The sequence below is a fragment of the Vidua macroura genome, chromosome 2 (genome assembly GCF_024509145.1).
Source record: "Vidua macroura isolate BioBank_ID:100142 chromosome 2, ASM2450914v1, whole genome shotgun sequence".
Taxonomy (NCBI): Eukaryota; Metazoa; Chordata; class Aves; order Passeriformes; family Viduidae; genus Vidua; species Vidua macroura.
In genome coordinates this window covers 10,612,974-10,632,524 of record NC_071572.1, presented here as the reverse complement: position 1 = coordinate 10,632,524, position 19,551 = coordinate 10,612,974, and the positions used below count along the sequence as shown (strand labels likewise).

Genomic DNA, 19,551 nt, shown 5'->3' with positions numbered 1-19,551 from the left:
CATATTACAGTCACTGACCAGAAGGGCCACATGGCTGTGCTCAGTCCCAATTCAGATTCTGCTGCCTCCAAAGAACTTCCCCGTGACTTGTAAAAAAGTGCATGGGAAACCCTCTTTAGTAAATAAATACTGAATTTGCTTTTTTTTTTTTTTTTTTTTTTTTCCTCCAAATTAGTCAAAGAATACAAAATACAAATGGCTGAGGGAGTTGATTTTATCAACTGTCTCACAGCACTTTGATGCCAAGCTTTCACAGTTGTCATCTAGTGAGCACAGATACGATGTGGTTCCCTAGCATCAGAGTTGTTTTTTATCACATGCCTCAGTGACAGGTCCAGGTGGGAGGGAAGCCCCACCCCAAACCACACTACCAGCAAAAAAGCTAATAGTTTTTATGTTTTCTGATGCACCATCATTTCTCTGCAAAACACAACCACTCTGTCAGAGTTGAATCCTACATCTGAATGACATTATAGGAGTGTGCCACATATACCGGTTTTCATCAGAAATATTATGCCATATGGACCACATATGAAGGAGTAGAAGGATTTATAATAACATTTAAAAATGTTATCAGTGCTAATCCCAATGCACAACAGGAATTTAAGACACACTGATTAAATACCAGAAAGGAAAATGGTCAAACATATGTCAAAAGGTTGGACATTTACCCTGAGATATCATCATACATCATGCCACCTTCAAAACTGTCTCTTTGAATAAAAGATTCCATGACATATGCAGTGAGACATAACTGGTAACTCACAATAGCCCAGAAAAACATCATTCTTCCCACAAAGAGGAAAATGCTGAAATTCACCTTCTCTTATTATTTCTTCATTTTAACTTCCCTGCTTTTTGGTCAAAAAACATATCAGATATTTCTCTGAACATGAAGGAAAAATAAAACAGAGTACTTGTGTTACCTTAGAACCATTTTTTTCCAAAATATCAAAACCAGCTTCTCCTCTAATTAGAAACAACTGCTGATCCTAATTTTGTTTCTCACAGAAGGAAAGTGTCAAGCTGTTCTGTTAAAGCATCAAAAAGAAGCCACTTTGAGTATCAAAATACAGCTTTTCACTTTACCATTGCTCATATTAGAACACTATTTTTTGTAGTTTTGTTTTGTGGGGTTGAGTTGGGTTTTTTTTTAATACTAAAATCAAATTAAACTAAAACTTGGAACTGTGGCCTTCAGGGGTGACAAAAGAAATGGATAGAGGAAGAGAGATAAATCAGGGAGTTCTTCAGTGTCCCAATAGAGTAAAATCAGTGCCTTTGGTCTGGATATCCAGAAGCTTATTTGTGCTAACAAATGGTAGGGACTGGCTGTTTCACAATCCAGGAAAAGTGCTTGGTTTGCAGGGTTGTGTCAGGAATCCTCCTTGGGACAGTCATTGAGTTGCTTCGTTCCCAGTGGAACGTTCTGGCCCTGTCATGTTTTCCAGCAGAAAACTTCTCCTCCACAGGGGTGGAGATGAGTGAGACCAAATGGAGGTAAGTATTTACACCTGAGCTTGTGTATTGAGAGAAAGAAGCCACTCCAGGAAACAATTCCCCTCACCTCACTGCATGAAACCCAGGGTGAATTCCATATTTAACAATTCATCTGGAAAATCTGACAAAGCCAGAAGCATGAAAAAGGAAGTTGGGAACTGGCTGAAGTGACTAAATCTCAGGTATGACTCTCATATTTGGCTGGAGAAAATCCTTCCTGTAGGCAGAAAGCATCTGACCATTAGGAGTGCCTTGGTGAGCAGTTAAATTGATCTTTTAGCTTACTAAGAAAAATGGTCCACAAAAGCAGCAGAATACAGTTCTGAGATTGATTTGTTACCTTGCTTATTGTATCAGCTGGCAACAGAGACAGATGAGAGCCTGGAGTATGTGAAATGGTCAACACTTACTACAAAACCAGGTTTTTTTTAATTAAGTACTCCTTCAGCACTTGATTACATGAAGAGCTGAATTCTCTTTTTCAATTTGGAAAAATACTTTAATGTCTCTTTCTTGAGGAAAACAGTCCTATTGCTTTTAGTGGAAGTACTTTTGTATTTTAAGCTGCATGTGCATTCAGCCATTTTCTAGGATTTCATTGCAGCAGTAGCCTGAAAAATTAATATTTTATTTACACTGTAAATTTTCTGCCTGCTAATAAGAAGTTTTTTGATTTTATTTTTACAGTAATGAAGGATATTGAATAAAACAAATTTTATTCCTATTTGATCTATATCAAACAAAAGAAAAAATAAACATAAAACCCTATCTCCCAGCATCCCCAACTAATGAAAGGAAAAGAGGGTCTTGAAGTGCTAAAATCTAAAGCTTCTTCACCATGTTGCTCATCATTAACAAATGTTTGATGGGCTAGGCAAAATCAGACATTTTGTCCTTACCTTCTGCATATAAAATTCAATTTAGTAGACGCAAAAGGAGAATATGTTGAAGAAGAGATGAGCCAAAGGTGACTCCAGACAGCAGAAAACAGGCCATGTTCCACAAAGGTGAAGAAGGTGGGGCCAAGGGAAACAAATTCCAAGCACAGTGTTCCTCTTTCCTGAATTCCCCCCATAGTGCCAACTTTGCAAGGTGCAGTTCTATCCCCCACTATTTCACTGCCTTCCCAGAACCAAAGGAACTTACTGTTCATATACCTTAAATCTAGTGACAGCACATAGCTCGTGGTGGGTCACATGAAAAACAAAAGTGTATAATGGTTAGGGAATAGAGAATATTTTTCAAGTAATGGATGCTCCTGAATAGAAATATGCCTTTAAGCCTCTCTTACAGTGTTTTTTTTAAATTCTCCCTTTCACTTGTAAGCAGCTCTACATAGCACAAAATTTAAATATTGCACTGGAGTGAGTTAAGATGTTTGTCTCCTTGCATTTGAGTGAAATGTATTATTTGAGTGGTTTTTATTACTTAACATGAGTGTTATAAAACAATATCTACATGTAAATCAACTGAGAACTCTCCATGAGAGCTTCTCTAAGTGCAAAAATTTATTATAGAATTCTACTGGGAAAAGAGAAAGCGGAATTCCAAGAATTGTGCTTACTGCAGTACAGCTAAGTTACTAGAAACGACTTATTTTAAAGCTTATACTACATTTTTTAAAATCTAGTGACGTTTTTTTAAACAATCCCTTCATGAAAAAGGATGATAATGTCACTGCTGGCTGTTCAGCCTCAAGAGGGAATTGTCCATCTGCTAGCAAAACCCTGAATCTATATCAGTATTTGGATGTGTTTATAGAAGTATCAGAATACTCTTGGCACATTGAGAAACCAGTAGGGCACATTTCAAGATCACAGATTTTTTAGTTTAAATTCTGGGGTCATTTTCTTTTCCACATAAAAGAACTGTGTTTCAAGATCAGCTTCATTAGGGAGGTCTGCTGGGATTAGATGTTTTTATTTTCTTACAGAAAAAAACGTATTTCTTGAAGAGGAATACCATTTCCTCACATATTAAATGAGCAAATATACAATTGTTCCCCCTAGTTTTAATTTGCATTTTATGATTATAGCTAGATTAGAATTTTATACATTGCATCATTATTAGAAACAAGCTGCTTTTATATTTCCCACAATTTCTGAATAAAACCAAAGCCACTCTTATATTTTCTTGTTGCTACTTCTAATAACATATATCAATATTGGTACAAAAATAAAGCCCCCTAAAATTTGTGTAACTGTCTTAGCAGATCCTCACAACTATCTAGAACTAAAAAATAAATTGTCTAAATTTTAACAGGACTTCTCCAGTCCTTAAAGCAAATCACAGCTGATGTGGGAGGGTTACAAAGCAGGAAAGAAAGCCATGATTTCCTTAATTTAAAGCATGTTTCACTGACAAGGTATAGAACACAGAATCCATATTTGAGAATAGTATTTATATAATGACAGAATAATTTTTCTTGGAAGTCACCTTTGCAGATCATCTTGCTCAGCTACTGCTCAAATGTGGCCAAATTCAGTCACATCAAGAGGTCACACAAGGCCCTATGCAGTTTTGTTATGAATATCTCCAAGGATGGAGAATCCTTGACATCTCTGGACAGCTTGTTCCAATGTTTCATTATGTTCATCATGCACATTTTTTCTCGTAGTATTTCATCAGAATTCCTTTTGCTGCAGCATGTGTCTGTTGTCTCTCATCCTTCTTCCGGGGAACCTTTAAGAAGAGTCTGGCTCTGTCTCCTCTACAGGCTCCCATCTCATGGCTGCAGAGAGCAAGCAGGTGCCTCCTGAGCTCTGTCCAGGCTAAGCAAGCCCAGTTCAGCCCCTCCTCATTTATCAAGTCCTGCCCCTGACCACATTACTGGCTCTTCACTGGACTCCCTGCATGTCTTTCCTGCACACTGTGCAGCCCAAACCAGACACATAACTCCAGATGCTTCCCAAAGGTTGATTAAAGAGGAATGATCCGTTCCATCAACATATTGGTGAGGGCTGTATTAAATTCAGCCCAGAATCTAGTTAGGCATTTTTATGCTGGTTGGGCACACATAGAACTCATGAGGGTTTAGGGAGTTTTTACACTTTCCAGCACAGCAGGATTTTCCCATGTCTCTGTGGACAGCACACAGCTGTAAAAGCCTTTCCATACCCATGGTGGATTTGTAGAGGAGCTCATGCAGCAGGGTCTCTGAGCTGCATGTACTGGTGGAATGAAAGCACAAAATGAAAGTATTATTTGAATCAAAAAAAGTAGAGCATGTAAGATCCAGTGTTGCTGGAATAGGTGATTTATACTTATAACATAGGTCAGACTCAGAAATTAAAAATAAAAAAAAATGCTACTGAAAAAAATGCAAAAATGCAGCCCTAATGAAAAGCTGATACTTCTAATACTCAGCATGTTGATGCAAACAAAATTGAGTTGCTACACTCTTATCCTTTCCCTGCTGAACAGGATGCCAGTTGTCTTCATCATGATAATTTATCTTTCTCCAGAATTGTAAAAAAATCCCCTCAAATATTTCACAATAAGCCAATAAAAGAAAAAAGAGGAATAGGCACATCTGTTATATTGTTTTTTGTTTGGTGGTGATCTACAGCCTGACTGAAAACTAATTGAAAAATGATGAAAGTAACTCTTTTACTTCAATGAGTTTAGAATCAGATCCTTAGAGAGGTACAACTTTTATGCATGTCCTAATAATTAACATAATAGAGAAATAAAGAAATAGCTTTTAATCATGCTCCGAAAGACAGTGTTTAGACATTTTTTTTACTGTTGCAGAAAACAAATCTACTCTGTAACACACAGTAATGAGATGGCCAAGGTAGTTTAAAATATCAGCTGTCTTTTTGTTCAACAAAGTATTAAAAAAATAGTCTCCTGACACATATTCTATATCCCTTGAGGTCCAATTTTCCAACTAATAGATCTTTTTTTCTTCCCTTTCCCTTTAAAGACTCAGATTTCCAGGCCCTCTAGAGCATCCTACTGCATTTTCTAACCTTTAGAAAGAAACTGGAAGGCTGATAGACACTTTTAATTTTCCTCTATTCTGCAAAAAAGCAAGAGCCTTTCAGGACCACAAATCTTGTAATTTTAAATTCATAATAACACATTAATCTATTTAGAAATCTGTTCATTTATTAGTTTTTTTATTCACTTCAAAAACTGAAACCAGATTTCCAGTACTTTCATAAATTAGAAGTAATTTCAGAAGTGCAACAGCATGACAACATAAAAGAATTCCACTAGATATCCCATATTAAATACAACAACAATAACACTCTGAAATACACATAAAATAATGATAGTGTCTCCTGAGCACCTATATCCTAGAGTGAATTTCATAGAGGTAAGTGAGGTTTTGCACACCACTTAAATCATAAAGTCATCTGTAGGGTTATGGTATCAGAGAGGATGCACAAAAATACCAATGAACCATCCAACATGCTGCAGAATCAGTTTCAGCTCCAGCCCTACTTTATCAGGATAGTTTATCCTGGTCCAACGGTGACACAGGGAATGTCTGCAGTTGTGTATTCATATGGAAAAAGAAGATCCTAGAAGATTTGAAAACAACCCTCAAAGCATCATGACAGCACAGAGCAAGGGATGGGGCAAATATGCTCTTGAAGTTTTATTCAGAAAGTGTGAATGCAAATTCCCAACTAGCTGGCACCACACTTGGATTCTGTACTAGCAAACTCCTCCCTTTAAGCACATCACAGGAACTGGAAATGTTCAGATCCAAGTGTAAAATCTTCTGTCATGGTCTTTTACAGTACATTATCTGAGGATGCACTACATGGATATTTTTATGCATTTGTCACTAAAATGAAACTTCTGCAAAACTCTGTAGACCTTAAAGTACACTAGCCAAAAGGGTGAAGACTCCACCTTGCCTACAGCTCACACTTCTGACAAAAGCTATATGGACAGAGCAAAAGCCTTTGTCTGTAACTGCAACTTCTCATTCAAGACAGGCACATCTAGAGTACACTGATTCACACCCAGTAATGCAGAACTGCAAATTTTAATTTGGAACTTACAGTTGCTTCTGTAATAACAGGATATAAGTTTGGAAAACTATATTTTTATTTCCACATAAATGGATGTTGGAACACAGTTTGGACAGAAAACTTCCCCTTCTTCTGCTCTATCTCAATATTAATTGTAAGGTTGCATATGAAAATGCTCATTTATGTTGTATACCAAAATGCATGGTATGTAACCATGGGAAAGCATAGAAGAAAAAATACTCATACAAGAGGAATGAATGTAAGTTAAGCCTACTCTTTTTTTCTGCAGTTTATAAACAAATATTTTTCCTTAACTGCCATTTTACTATCCATTTTCTGGAAAATATTCTCAACTATTGAAAAATCATTTACAATTAAAAGTGAAAGCATTTCCTCATTCAAGATTTGTTTACTTCTCTAACTGACAGATGATCAAACTTACCTTTTTTTGAATAGTGACAAATTAATTAGACAGAAATAAGTTCTCTACATCTCTTTGGATGACTACTTTTGGATGACACAAATCATTACCTGAAAGTATCTTTTTCTCTTCTCTGCTTAAAAGTCTCAGTAACTAGGTTGGTCTCATTCTACATAAATACTGTTTTTTTCAGATCAATCCCCTCCACTGCACCTAAAAGTGAAGATTCAACCTATTCAACCCTTAGATCAATGAATAAAAGCAGGCATTGAAAATTGTAGTCCCATTCATTAGTAATGTTACTTATTATAATACCTTTTACTAAATAAAATCTATATTCATCCAGTGCAATAAAAAGCCATGCTTTCAACTACGTATGTTAAAAAAATTTGGATGGACAGCATACCTTGGCAAAATCCATGGACAGAATTCAACATTTAAGGAGATTATAGTACCTGATCTCTTTGAACAGCATTGTTAATTAACTTTAAGCTTTGCACAGCCTCCATGATTCACTATGTTCAGTAGAAAGCTATTCCTGCTGCAAACCTTTCTCAAAATAGGATGCCAAAGCAGAGAGTTTCTGAGCAAAGGCTTGTTGGCATCTTAAGTAAGGTTTCCATTTTTCTAAAATGTAGCAAAATTGATTTTATCATCCTGTTCATCACAATGTTCTCTTTTATGAAGAACCCCCACCTGACCTTCAAATATGAAGCATGTTGATCGTTTTGTAGTAAGGACAGTGAATTGAAGCAACTGGGTAAACCATGGTTTGTCATGTCCCTCACCTCCCTACTTCATGGCATATTATACAGCCATGGACTTTCCCATGAACTTTATTTGCATTATTTCTCATATTAAGAAACAACAGGAGTCTCTCATCAGCCTGCCCTACATTTCTTTGTTTAAGGATCAAATCCTACAAAACATCATTCTTCAAGCAGATGAGAAAAATATAATAATTCTCCTTTAATGAAAACACGGATGACACTAATGCTAGTATTAGATATCTTTACTAAACCGTTATTAGTGTCTTTTAGTTTAATTATACAGAGTTTAACAAGTTATACACAATCGTAGATGACTAAAATATGTAATGCATTTGCTTGAAGTATACCACTAATTTGACTGAAAGATTAACTATATATATTAAAAATGAGTAGTCATTATGCTACTCTTTTAGTATACTACTTTTACTATATATTATATGCACCACTTAGGAGAATTTAATTTGTATTGTTTCTTTCATTAAGGGGAAGCTGCCACTAAAATAAACCTTTTTTAAAAATAGTTGTCTTTTTTTGAGTTTTATTGTCCTATAATTAACCAGTCTATGTGCTATTCACACAAGAGTGCCAATTCACTGAGATCAGCTCCAAGCAAAGTTCAAGTGAGGGCTAATGATGTCTTAAACGTTTATGGAGGAAAAATATGGTGAAGTTAGTGTCTGTGATCCTTTACACAATCAGATTGAAGGGAACTTAACCAAAATGCCCTCAGAAATGGAGCTTCAACAACATTACATGCTCCTGTGAAAGAAAGGACAACCTAAGGTCACTTATTTTTACCTGAAAATTTGGAAAATTGACCTGTTACATACACTGCTAGGATGTGGGATTTCTTTTCTTTTAAAATGTTTGCTCTCGCATCGCAATTTATTATTAGAAATGCGGCTCTCTGCTTTGAATGAAACATGAAATGGAAACAAAACCCAAAACCAGTAAGGGTTTGGTAACACAACAACAGGATGAGCTGTTTGACGCATTCTAAATTCTGGGTGAGCAACTAGAGATGCTTTATAATGAAACAGTTTTCTTTAAGCATTTATCCCTGTAATGATGCATTTTTATAAGGGAAGTATTTGGCTGTGTTTAGATGGTATTTTACACTTAAAGTCTAAGAAATTACTTAAAAAAATACCCAGGTCAATCTACAAGGATGGAACTTTCATTAAATCTTACTGAGATACCTGTAAAGATGCAATAAATTCTCCAAATAAACCACGATTCAGTGTGGTGACTTTCAATGACTTTTAAATTACAACCACAGGAAATATATCCCTATAATCTTCTAGGGAATGTACAGATCAGGGGAGGTAAGCACTACTTTTGGATTTCCAACTTAGATCATATCTGGCGTGACTTTTTGGATTAGTCAAGTACCCACACGTCCAACTTCATCAGCTCACAGACTGCTGCAGACACTCCCCACATTAGAATGCAGGGTAGGTTGTTTGTTTCAGGTTTGTTTTTTTTTTTTTTTTTTTTTGAGAAACCTAAAAATTCTTTCTCAGTTGTGAAAATTGTCTGTGCTAATCTCACCTAATAATCCAGTGATAGATTTACAAGAAGAATGAAATATTTCATGGCATTCATTTCCATGTTTTAAGTGATATTAAGATGATCATTAGAGAAGAAGGAGACAGCTAACAGAACTGCAGTCTATATATAGACATTGGTTCTTCCATTTCATCAGAGAATATATTAAATGTCACATTCTGTTGCACAGCCAATTAGAGAGGTAAGCATGACAAAAAAGAGTTTTCCTGCTGGTTTTGTTACCAGCACAGCATGGCATCAAAAAAGAGACAGGGCTACCCAGCCAAGAACAGACTGCAGCAGTGTTAAAATATTTTAGCCTTGAACTAAGAAAAAATGCAAATACAAAGTAGTTAATTTTAAAACATATATAATATTAACTGAAATTCTGAAGAGTTAATAATTTGATCTCATATTTAAGTAAAACACATCTGCAGAAGGAAACAAACTATGGATTTTGCCTGCCAGAATAATATGCTAAAGTGAGGTATAAGTAAGAAAACTGAATAATGCTGAACCAAGTATTTGACAATATGAAATTTTAAAACCAATATTATTCTGATAAACACTAGAAGATAATGTGTAAACAAGTCTTCTTTGCCCATCAACCTTCTCACATGACATAACAACTATTTTAACCCAATGCCCTGTGCAGATGGCGCTGGAATTATCACTTATATCCATTCTGTTTTAAGGTATTTTTATTAATGAAGCAGTATGTAATTCTGCTTAGTAAATATAATCATTATTAATCAAGATGAAACTAACATGTTCATCATCTAGATGGTAAAGCAAGCCAAATTTTTCAAAAATAGTTTAAAACACTGGGGAAAAAAGGAAGTATAAGAAAATAAGCAAAATGAATCCCATGAGACATCAGTATATTTTCTTTAAAATGTACTCTCAGTACAGAGTCTCAATAACATGTATACATTTTTTCTCCTTCTATTTCTAGTTCAAGCAAAGAGAAAGAATATCAATATCTTCCTTATAATAAATCAGATTTTTTTTTTATGAGGAGGAAGATGATGAGAAAAAACAACAGAATCTTATAATTGGGAATCCTAAACTCAGTTTAGAACTGAACTGAATGGAAATTTAGCACTGAAAAGTTTTGTGCAGCCAAGGCAAATCTTTTATATTGAACAATGCTAAATCTAGAAGGCAGGTAATTACTTTAGAGCTATACAACACAAAATTACTTTTATTACTACTGGGTAGCTAAAATTTAGCCTTTTTTCTCCTAAAACATGTATTTCCCTATTTTTCTGTGTTTTCAAAGGTAAGTGATGCAGTGATGCAGTTTTGCTGACAAAACAATTGCATTAATGAGCTACTCTTTTTCTTAAGACAACTGAGGAGCCTTTGATAAACCAAGATCAGCAGCATGAAAAGCTCTCAAAAAGTTATTAAGAAGTAACATAAGAAGAAGGTGTGAAACAGGGTCATCTTCTTCCTGGCAACCTGGAGCTTACTATGCAATTCCTTTATTCTCATAAAGTTTATATTTCAACCATTGGCTTGCATACTCTTACAACACAAACAGAAAGATAGAGAGATCTGCTTCAAATACCAGAGAAAATAGTGAATGCTTTTTCTTTCCTCCTCAATTAATTATCTAAACATTTTGTCCAATAATTGTGTTCATGGGATAAAGTAGTTAAAGTGACAACTACACGTATTGCAGCCTATCATCTTTCCTGTGTTCCTCATTGAAAGGATTTAATACAGAACAAAGATCATGAGGCTTTCAACTTGAAAAATCAGTGTTTCTCATACCTTTTGTTTGATGATCATGTCGTTGATGTCATCAAGATCACCTACTTTCACTCTCTGAGATTTTATCTCTCGATCCAGTCGAGACAGCCAGTCAGTGAGTTCTGCCCATGCCTTATTGAAGTCAGCCAAGGCTGGAACCTCCAAAAGCACAGAAGATGGCATTTCTGGTTTGAAGGTGGTGGTTTCCTTGGTTACCCTGGTTTGTGTATCCACAGCAACAGTTTCACCAGGAGTTACTGAAAGAAAAAAAAAAAAAGCTTAAGTTATTGAATAAATGAACTATGATAAATGTTTATTTCAGTATTTCAGAATTTATGCCATAGAAAGGATAAGATAGAAATAAGCCTATTTCTTAATATTATCTCTACTGAAAATACGAAAATCAAAACTAAAAGAAAATATTAATTAATTTTTTCCACAATATTTCTATTATAATATCTGCTTAAAATCCAGCATTCTCAGCATATTCAAATTCCATCCTTAGAAGACCAGCTGGACAAAGCTAACTGTGTTCACAGCTTAATAAGAACCCCTTGCTAAAGGTCATTGAAGCATGAGTAATTTCCCCAAAATCTAGTAGTGGTCAAATCTCTCTCTGCCAGAAGACAGATTGAAAAATGTTAGTTGGACTATGGAACATATCATAGCTTGACCATGTATTTAGAAACAAGTTTCATTCACTCTGTCCAAGTCACTGTGTAGCTGTGAAATTGTCTGATCAAAAATCTTCTCACTTGCTGTTATTACCAAGTGCTTCCCATAGGCTCTGTGGCCAATATGGAAGCTTATACAAGAAATTCAGCCTTGACTAGTTGTTTGCTTTTCCACCTCATAACTTCAAAATATTATTTGGTTATTTGTGGATTATTTTTCTTTCTTTTAGGGGAAAACAGACACATCTTCTTCTTAGTGTCTTTTCCAGATCTATTAGCTATGGTTTTTAAATAATCTGTAAATTATTCATTGCTTGGAATGGGAAAGAACCCAACACCGAAGCAGCATTTCTGTCTCTGCAGTAAAAATGATGAGAGGTGCCACAGACACACACCATTGGACAGAGAAGTTTGGAACATAAAGCCATACAGAAGTTCAAGACTGATTTTTCTCTTTGATTTTTGCTATTTACAAAGAGATGGCTATGAACCGTTGGGCTATTTTTGACCTTCAGTTAATGAAGCAAAAGCAATTCCTCATGCACAATATTATTGCAGATGAGGCTACACTAAATTATATTTTGTTTTTTATTTCTCATTTTTTAAAAAGATCAATCAAAGAAGAAAAACTAAAACAGAGAAAACAGAAAAACACAGGTCATTGCTTCACTGAGCTTCCACAGTATTCCACAGTATTCCACTGAGCTTCCACAGAAAAGAAACTAATTACCTACACTTTAGAATCTCTATCTAAATCAGCTGTTGAAACAGCAATAACTAAACCAGGAAGGCTGAAATAAAAGTTCTGTGGAGTGTATTCTACATTTTCTAGCATTGAACCACCAAACAGTAATTTTTAAAGGACTGAAATGGGGTTCTTTGCATTTTTCCCAGCCGTCTTAGAGAGTAGAGAAAATCAGTTTCCTGTCCTCTTCCTGTGAGATAGCTTGTCTTCAACAAGAGCAAATCAAAACACCAGGACAGTGTAACCCCATGTACATTTAGTTTTTTGTTTTGTTTTGTTTTTAAATTGCTATCACCTTTGAGAGTTTAATGAATTTTCATTGACATTCATGCCTTTGCAGAAAAGTCTATTTGAAACATGAAAACCCAGGTAGTAGGTCAGGGTTTAACAATTTGTCCATAAAGCCAAGGCCTCATATATCCTTTGTGACCTCAGACATTCTTAGACAGCAGGAAAACAGTTGCCTAATTTGGCATTCACATAGGTTAAACAGAAGTTCTCTCAACTCAGAGGAAATTTTCTCCTCATCAGTATTCAGGTAAATTGAAGAACAATTTTCTAAACTGGGACATCCATCAGTAGACTTAGGCACCTCTTTGCATCTCACGTATTTTGACCTGAGTACACAATCACAAGTTCACCAATTAATATCTATTTATTTCTTTTTCCCCCAGTGGCAGCCATTTCATAAAAGAGTGCTTCTAATCCTCTAATATTTATGGGTTTACTGATCTGGATTTGGCTTATGGGTTTTGGGTTTTTTTAATCCATTGGGTTGGTTTTTGTGTGGTTTTGTTTTATTATTTTTTTTCTCCTTGATGTAGTTATTTTGTATCAAGGAACTTCAAATATTACAAAAAAGATTATAAGGTACTAGTGCAACAATCCAGTATAGTATCGTCTCTAAAAACTTCAAGATCTACCACTATCTACCGTCATCTTCTAAGGATGGCAATAATCTGTTCCAGTTTGACTGACCATTAGAATATTTGAGTTATCAAATTATTTATAAATAATACCTTTAGAAATTGTTTCTATAGTGATTCACTTCTGATACTTATCTCCCCTCAGAACAAAAATGCCACTTAGAACAGTATCTATCCCATATTTCTCTTTCTTTATGCTTGCATAGATATGACACAGCTCATTTAACAGAACTGTATAAACGAGCGAATAAAAAGAATAGACAAATATAAATCAACATTATCAACACAATATGTAGCAAAAGATCTTTCAGAAAAAAATTTATACAGAACTGCACTGACAGTTTCTGTGACTCAAAGGGGACAGTTTTTTGCTTCTAGTGGAGTCTTTTTATTTTTGGTTTGTTTTTTGATTTTTCTCAGGACAATTAATTTATAAATGTAAAACTTGAGGGTTTTTTTTCAAATATCTGAGTCATAAATTCTACCCTAATGAGACATGTCATAAAAAAATAAAGGACTTCATCTTTCATTTTATTGAAAGGTTATAATAGTTCACTTCTGTGATATGATAAGCATGAAAACTAAAAGAAAAAGTAGAATTTAAGACATTAAATCACACAAATATAAAGTTTTTAAGGTGATTTCTCATTAGCACGTTCTGCTCCTTAACAAAGAAGGAAACAACACAGAACAATAATAAAAGAAAAATAAACCACAGAATAGGTGTGATTTTCAACTTGTTCTTGAACTTTAAAATGCACTGATGAAATTGAGAGTATATTGGTATTTTTTGTATCTTAAAATTAATCTGTATATGTTAAACTTGAAGAGTTAGAATAATTGGAATGTGACATGAAATTGAAATTCAAATATTGAATGCAAACCCAAGTAAAACAGAATTAAGCCAATTGCAAGGAAAGAATTTCCCCCCCTTTTACTCTGCTTATTTCAGTGTTGTGTTTCAAGAGAGTGTCAAACTGACAAGTCAAAACAAATAAAACCCTTTATTTAGGGACTGATCAGGAACAAAACAGACAGGAAGAACGACAATGCTTTCAAAAGCTTCAAAGCCCATCAAACACCCTCTTTCAAGGCACAGTCTTTAATCAGAACTGCCTTAGTTCACAGGAATGTTCCTAACCATCCTTCTAAATGCTTTTAGTGCTGGTTAAGTTGTAACTATGTAAGATAACTACATCTACTAGGTCAAAGCTTTTTGACAAAGAAGAAATAACACAGAAACTGGATGTACATTTTAATTCAATTTACAGGTCTAGCCTGGGTTTTTAGTTCCATTGTTAGCAGCACCAGTTAAAGGAGACTCTAGCCTTAAATCCTTCATGCAATGAATAGCAGTAATAGGCACCCACTAAACTTTGTTCTTGTTTTAGTCAAGGAAACTCAGCTGCCTTTCACTCACTCTGAGCAAGCAGAGAAAGAATATCTGTACCTTGTTCTATACAACATCAGTCAGTAAATCTGCTATTTTAACACAGGCAATCCTGGCTTCTTTAGTGGCAGAACGAGTATTCCCTCTGCAGGCAAACAAAAAGTTCACTGGGTGCCACATTGCACACCAGGCAGGTTTGGCTTATTTAATGGGAAATCTCTGTGTCTTTTTACCAGCACTTTATCCTTGTGAGCTTGACTTGGAAAACTAAACTCCACAACACCACAGAGGTAAAATTCTGTCAGCTACTAAAATGAATTATGCCTTTTTTTTTTTTTTTTTCCCTTACACTGCGGCATTGCAACCAGTTTTCTACAGTTAGAACATCCATGATCATATCCTTAAACTCCAAGCAGACTTCTTGGAGAGAGATCTGGACAGACAGCTCTGAGACTGATTTATTTAGACTTGTTCCAGTGATAAATGAATCACTCATCATCTCTATATGTCCTTCAGTGTTAAGGAAATAAAGTTAAGAGTACATTAAGTTCTCCCATTCAGTACAGCCCCTCCCTACAAGGTGGCTCATTGCCAGTAACACTTCTTGCAGAGGAGCTACAGCTACCTGCCAGGTGTTCCAGGTCACAAAGGAGTTCTGAAAGGAAAATAATAGTGGTCAACAGAGCTCTGATTAAATATTATGAATAATATAAATTTATTACCTCAAAAAAAGGATCACCAACTTTGAAGTTTGAAAGCAAGGAATGTTTTTTTTTTCTAGTGATCTGAACTCAAAGTCTTTATGTTGATCAAAAATTATTGCCAACAAAATTCCACCCACAGCTCTATATGTGGAAAATATGCATCCTTAGAGCATTGTATCTCAAAATTAACATTTTATTAACATTTTAATCAGCTTTTAAGGACAAAAATCATGTTTCAAAGTGAGTCTTTTCTATTTTAATAAAACACCGATGTTTGATTTTCTTAGTTGTGAATATTTTGTAAATGAAATTCCTAGAAAAAAGAAGACTTGGTAACTCTATCAGGTATATTGCATACCTAGCCATTTTTATAGACTATAAATGGATAAAAGTTTTATATCTAATTTCATTAACACTTAGAGAACATTCACATTATGTGTTACTGTTATCAGTTTAATATACAAGTTAAGTGCCTAGACTACCTTTTAATTCTAAAAGTTCTTTATGACTCTTAACAAGTCATTATGGATTATATATAATTTTAATTATTAAAGGTAAAAGAAAAGAAGCTGATAGTTTATGGGATTATTAATTAAAATTTAGATCTAAAATAGTCTGTGCAGTGGGATGAAGAGGCTGAAATAAAGAACCCTTAGAGGTTCAAAAGAAAGCAAAAAGACAAGGTTAAAATGCTTAGAAAAAAGGAAAGTATTTACAAGTGAATGTGTACTGCTATATTTGAAAAATAATTACAAAACTTATTGTTTCTAAAATATTACTGTTACTATAACTAGATTTTTAACCAGCATCAGAACTTTAAATATAGTAGGAAGATAAGCGTCAGCTTTCTCAGACGTTTCTTTCTTTGTCATAGGATAGATCTGGTAGAATTTTCTTACCATCTTCCTTTTTATATCTGGGAGTGTGACTAAGCCATTTATTGTGCAATGCATTTTTCCAAGTTGCTCCAAATACAACGGCAAGATGTGTGTTTCGATATGTCATTCACTCAATGTAAAGAAAACCTCTTCTATCACCACTGAACTACAGCAGGAAGAAGAACAGAGAAAATAGGTAGAGTCTACTAAACACTAAGAATTTCGGTGATATAAACCACATAAGTTGGCTTGTGTGCATCATCATGTAGGTAAAACCTTAGGCTGGAGTTAAATTAGTGCCACATAGCAAAAAGTTCACATTGTGACCTGTTGGTGCAAAGAGCTTCTGCAAATACTTTCTGTGTATGCAAGATACCTAGAAGTGGAATGATAACAGTTCCCTTGGTCATAAGAGGCACTTCAAGGTAATTTCCATGTACAGAAGACAGAGTTTTAAAAAATTGCTCATTGTAAAAGAGAATCAGGTTGGGGAATACTTCAGCAAACCAGACACATATAAAGAAATCCATGGGCTCTGATGGGATGCACCTGTTGAGTGCTGGGGGATCTGGCAGCAATTATTGCAAGGATTCTTTTTACAAACTTTGATGATCACAGCAAAAGGAAGAAGTGTCTGAAGACTGGAGGAAAACAACTGTCACTTCTGTCTTCAGAAAGGATAATATGGAGGACCCAGGGAACAACAGCTTCACCTCAAACCCTGGGAAAGTGATGGAGCTGTCGGCATCACCAGGTGGACAGAGCTGAGACTTCCCCTCTGCTTAGCACCTGGAAAACTGTATCCAGTTCTTGGATCCCTAGGACAAGAGATCTATAGAGCTACTGAAGAGAGACCAGTGAACAGCCACAATGATGATTAAGGGGCTGAGACCTCTCTTGTATGAGGAAAAGCTTGAGAGAGCAGGAACTGTTCAGCCTAGAAAAGAGAAGACTTGGGGGGACCTCATGAACATATATAAATATCTGAAGGGAGGGTGTACAGAAGGTGGAGCCAGGCTCTTTCCAGTAGTGCTCACCAGTGAAAACAAAATGGGCACAACTAAAACATAGGAGGTTCCCCCTGAATATCAGGAAATGCTCTTTGAATGAGTCCTGCAATGGGTTGAACCAGAGAGTTTGCAGTATCTCCACTCCTGGAAATACTCAAAAGCCACAGAAACATCACCCTGGGTAGCCTTCTCTAGCTTATCCTGCCTGAGTAGGGGGTTGGACCAGATTGCCTCCAGGTATTCCTTCCAGTCTTTCTGTGGTCCTGTACAGCTGTGTTCCCAAACACTCTCTAAAAACCAAATTAGAAATGGTGTAATAACTGAGAATTCTTTGTGAAGGAAGCAGCTAAGAAAGAAGATAATACATGGAAATAATCCTGGCACAGTGTACATAAAGAATTCAATTGACTGCTCTACATGTGGTTGAAATAACTTTAAATCTGCAGCATTTGATTCTAATTAGACTATGACTCAACCAGGGACAAGTAGTACAAGACCAACTGAAGATTGTAATATGTATCTGTAAACAGAGGTAGCATTAATCTGGTTGGACCTATTGTTCCATTCAATCCTTTCTGAAAGATAAACTGCTCTAAAGTTCAGTCTCCTTTTAGTAATATAGCATTGTCATGGCATTCTCCAAGAACCTTTCCTTAGGCAAAGTTCAGCATGATTGATGGGGCCACTAAAAATTGAAAAGCAAAAGGCTATGGTATGAACGGATCACTTTTAGTGAGTGTGAGAATTAAGCAAAGAGAAGCTAAAGAAAGGTAGCCCAAGAACCCTTCATACACTTTTTTAAAAAGCAGTATTATTTATACCACTACATGAGGCATTTATCTTTTTCCAAAGGATAAGAGTCTTTTCCAGTGAGCAGTTGTTACAAAAGAGTTTCATGAAAATGAATGTTTTGTACTACAGAAGTTGTGGTGCTGTAAAATCAAATTCTGTCACATACCTGCCTTTTAAAAAACGTTGTGACAACATCTGTCACAAATGATGCAAGCACCTCTCAGTATTCCTTTTGTCAGTAAAAGTAACAAGTTCCTTGATTTAGTATGAAGCCTTCAATTGGATGACAATCTATACGAACACAATTTACATTTCCAGTGTACTGCTATTGGATGTAACTGAATTTTCACAGCTAAATCTTTGATATAAAGAAAAAAAACATACTGCAAGCAGCTCCAACTTTTACAGTCTCATAAAAATAACCTCTTCTAATTTTTGTAAGATCTATTTATTGATTTAACAAGCATAAATTGCTATCTTATCCATGTGGAACTCTGAAAAAAGGGTGCAAAAATTGTACACAGATACAAAACAACAATAAGCCAGTTGAATTCTAGGTACCTTGTAGTTAAAAAAAAAAATAAACATAATAACAGATTTAAAGAAGCTGTGAAATAATTGGAGTGCAGTTATTAGCTAATTTAACAGAATTACAGAATTCATGCAAAAATGTCCAAGTCTACCCTTATTCTTCAAGTGGAAAATTTTGCAGGATTAAAATCAGCTGTTCAAAGACAATGTCATCATTGTCACTTTGTTTTGACAAAGGAATTACTGAAATCACTACAAGCACCTTCTGTTCTTTCATCATAATTGCAAAAATATCTTGCCAGGCCCTACTTTGTGAAACCTTTGTCAAGTTTTCTCATATTATGCTTACTTTTCAGGTCAAAATAACTTCTATTTTACTTTCACCCTTTGAAGAACTGTCTTTGAGAACTTAAATGTGGTCTGCCCACCAATTGACTGTTAAAAAAACAAAAAACATCAGTAATGCAAATCTCTTCTTGCCTATCCCTACCACTGCATGTCCCCTGCTGCTCCAAACTGATACAAAGACAGCAGTCTGATATTTCAGTGATAAACTTCATATGTATCAGACTAAAGAATTTTACAGCTGGAATAGAAGAGGTTTTCATTTGCCATCTTTTCCTCCTTTTAGCCTTCTATGGTTCAAGGAGCAAGTCCTTCTGTCATCATCTCATGTCCTCTGACTAGGGCAGAAACCTGAGAAGCAATTATGAGCTTCGTTCCTCATTCCCTGTAGCCTCCACTCTGCTCCCACTCTTTGGCTGGCTGTTTCTCTGTAGAGCAGACCTAACTCTGAGGCAGCCCCACTCATGACAGAAATGTGAGGAAGGCTGTCAAAGACTCAGGTAGGGCATGACCAGGATGTCCCTTAGCACTGCTCCCTTCACAAGGAAAAGATGGCTTGCTTTGCTCT

The 19,551-nt window shown here is 35.5% G+C and overlaps 1 protein-coding gene across 3 annotated transcripts in view; it reads right to left on the bottom strand.

The window, feature by feature from the left end:
• Positions 1–19,551, bottom strand: part of DMD (dystrophin) — a 566,297-nt gene that overhangs the window by 306,430 nt on the left and 240,316 nt on the right. For all 3 annotated transcript variants that reach the window (XM_054003170.1, XM_054003155.1, XM_054003164.1), the window contains one exon: positions 11,010–11,245. In XM_054003170.1, coding sequence (XP_053859145.1) covers positions 11,010–11,245 — 236 coding nt within the window. The remainder of the gene's footprint in view (positions 1–11,009; positions 11,246–19,551) is intronic.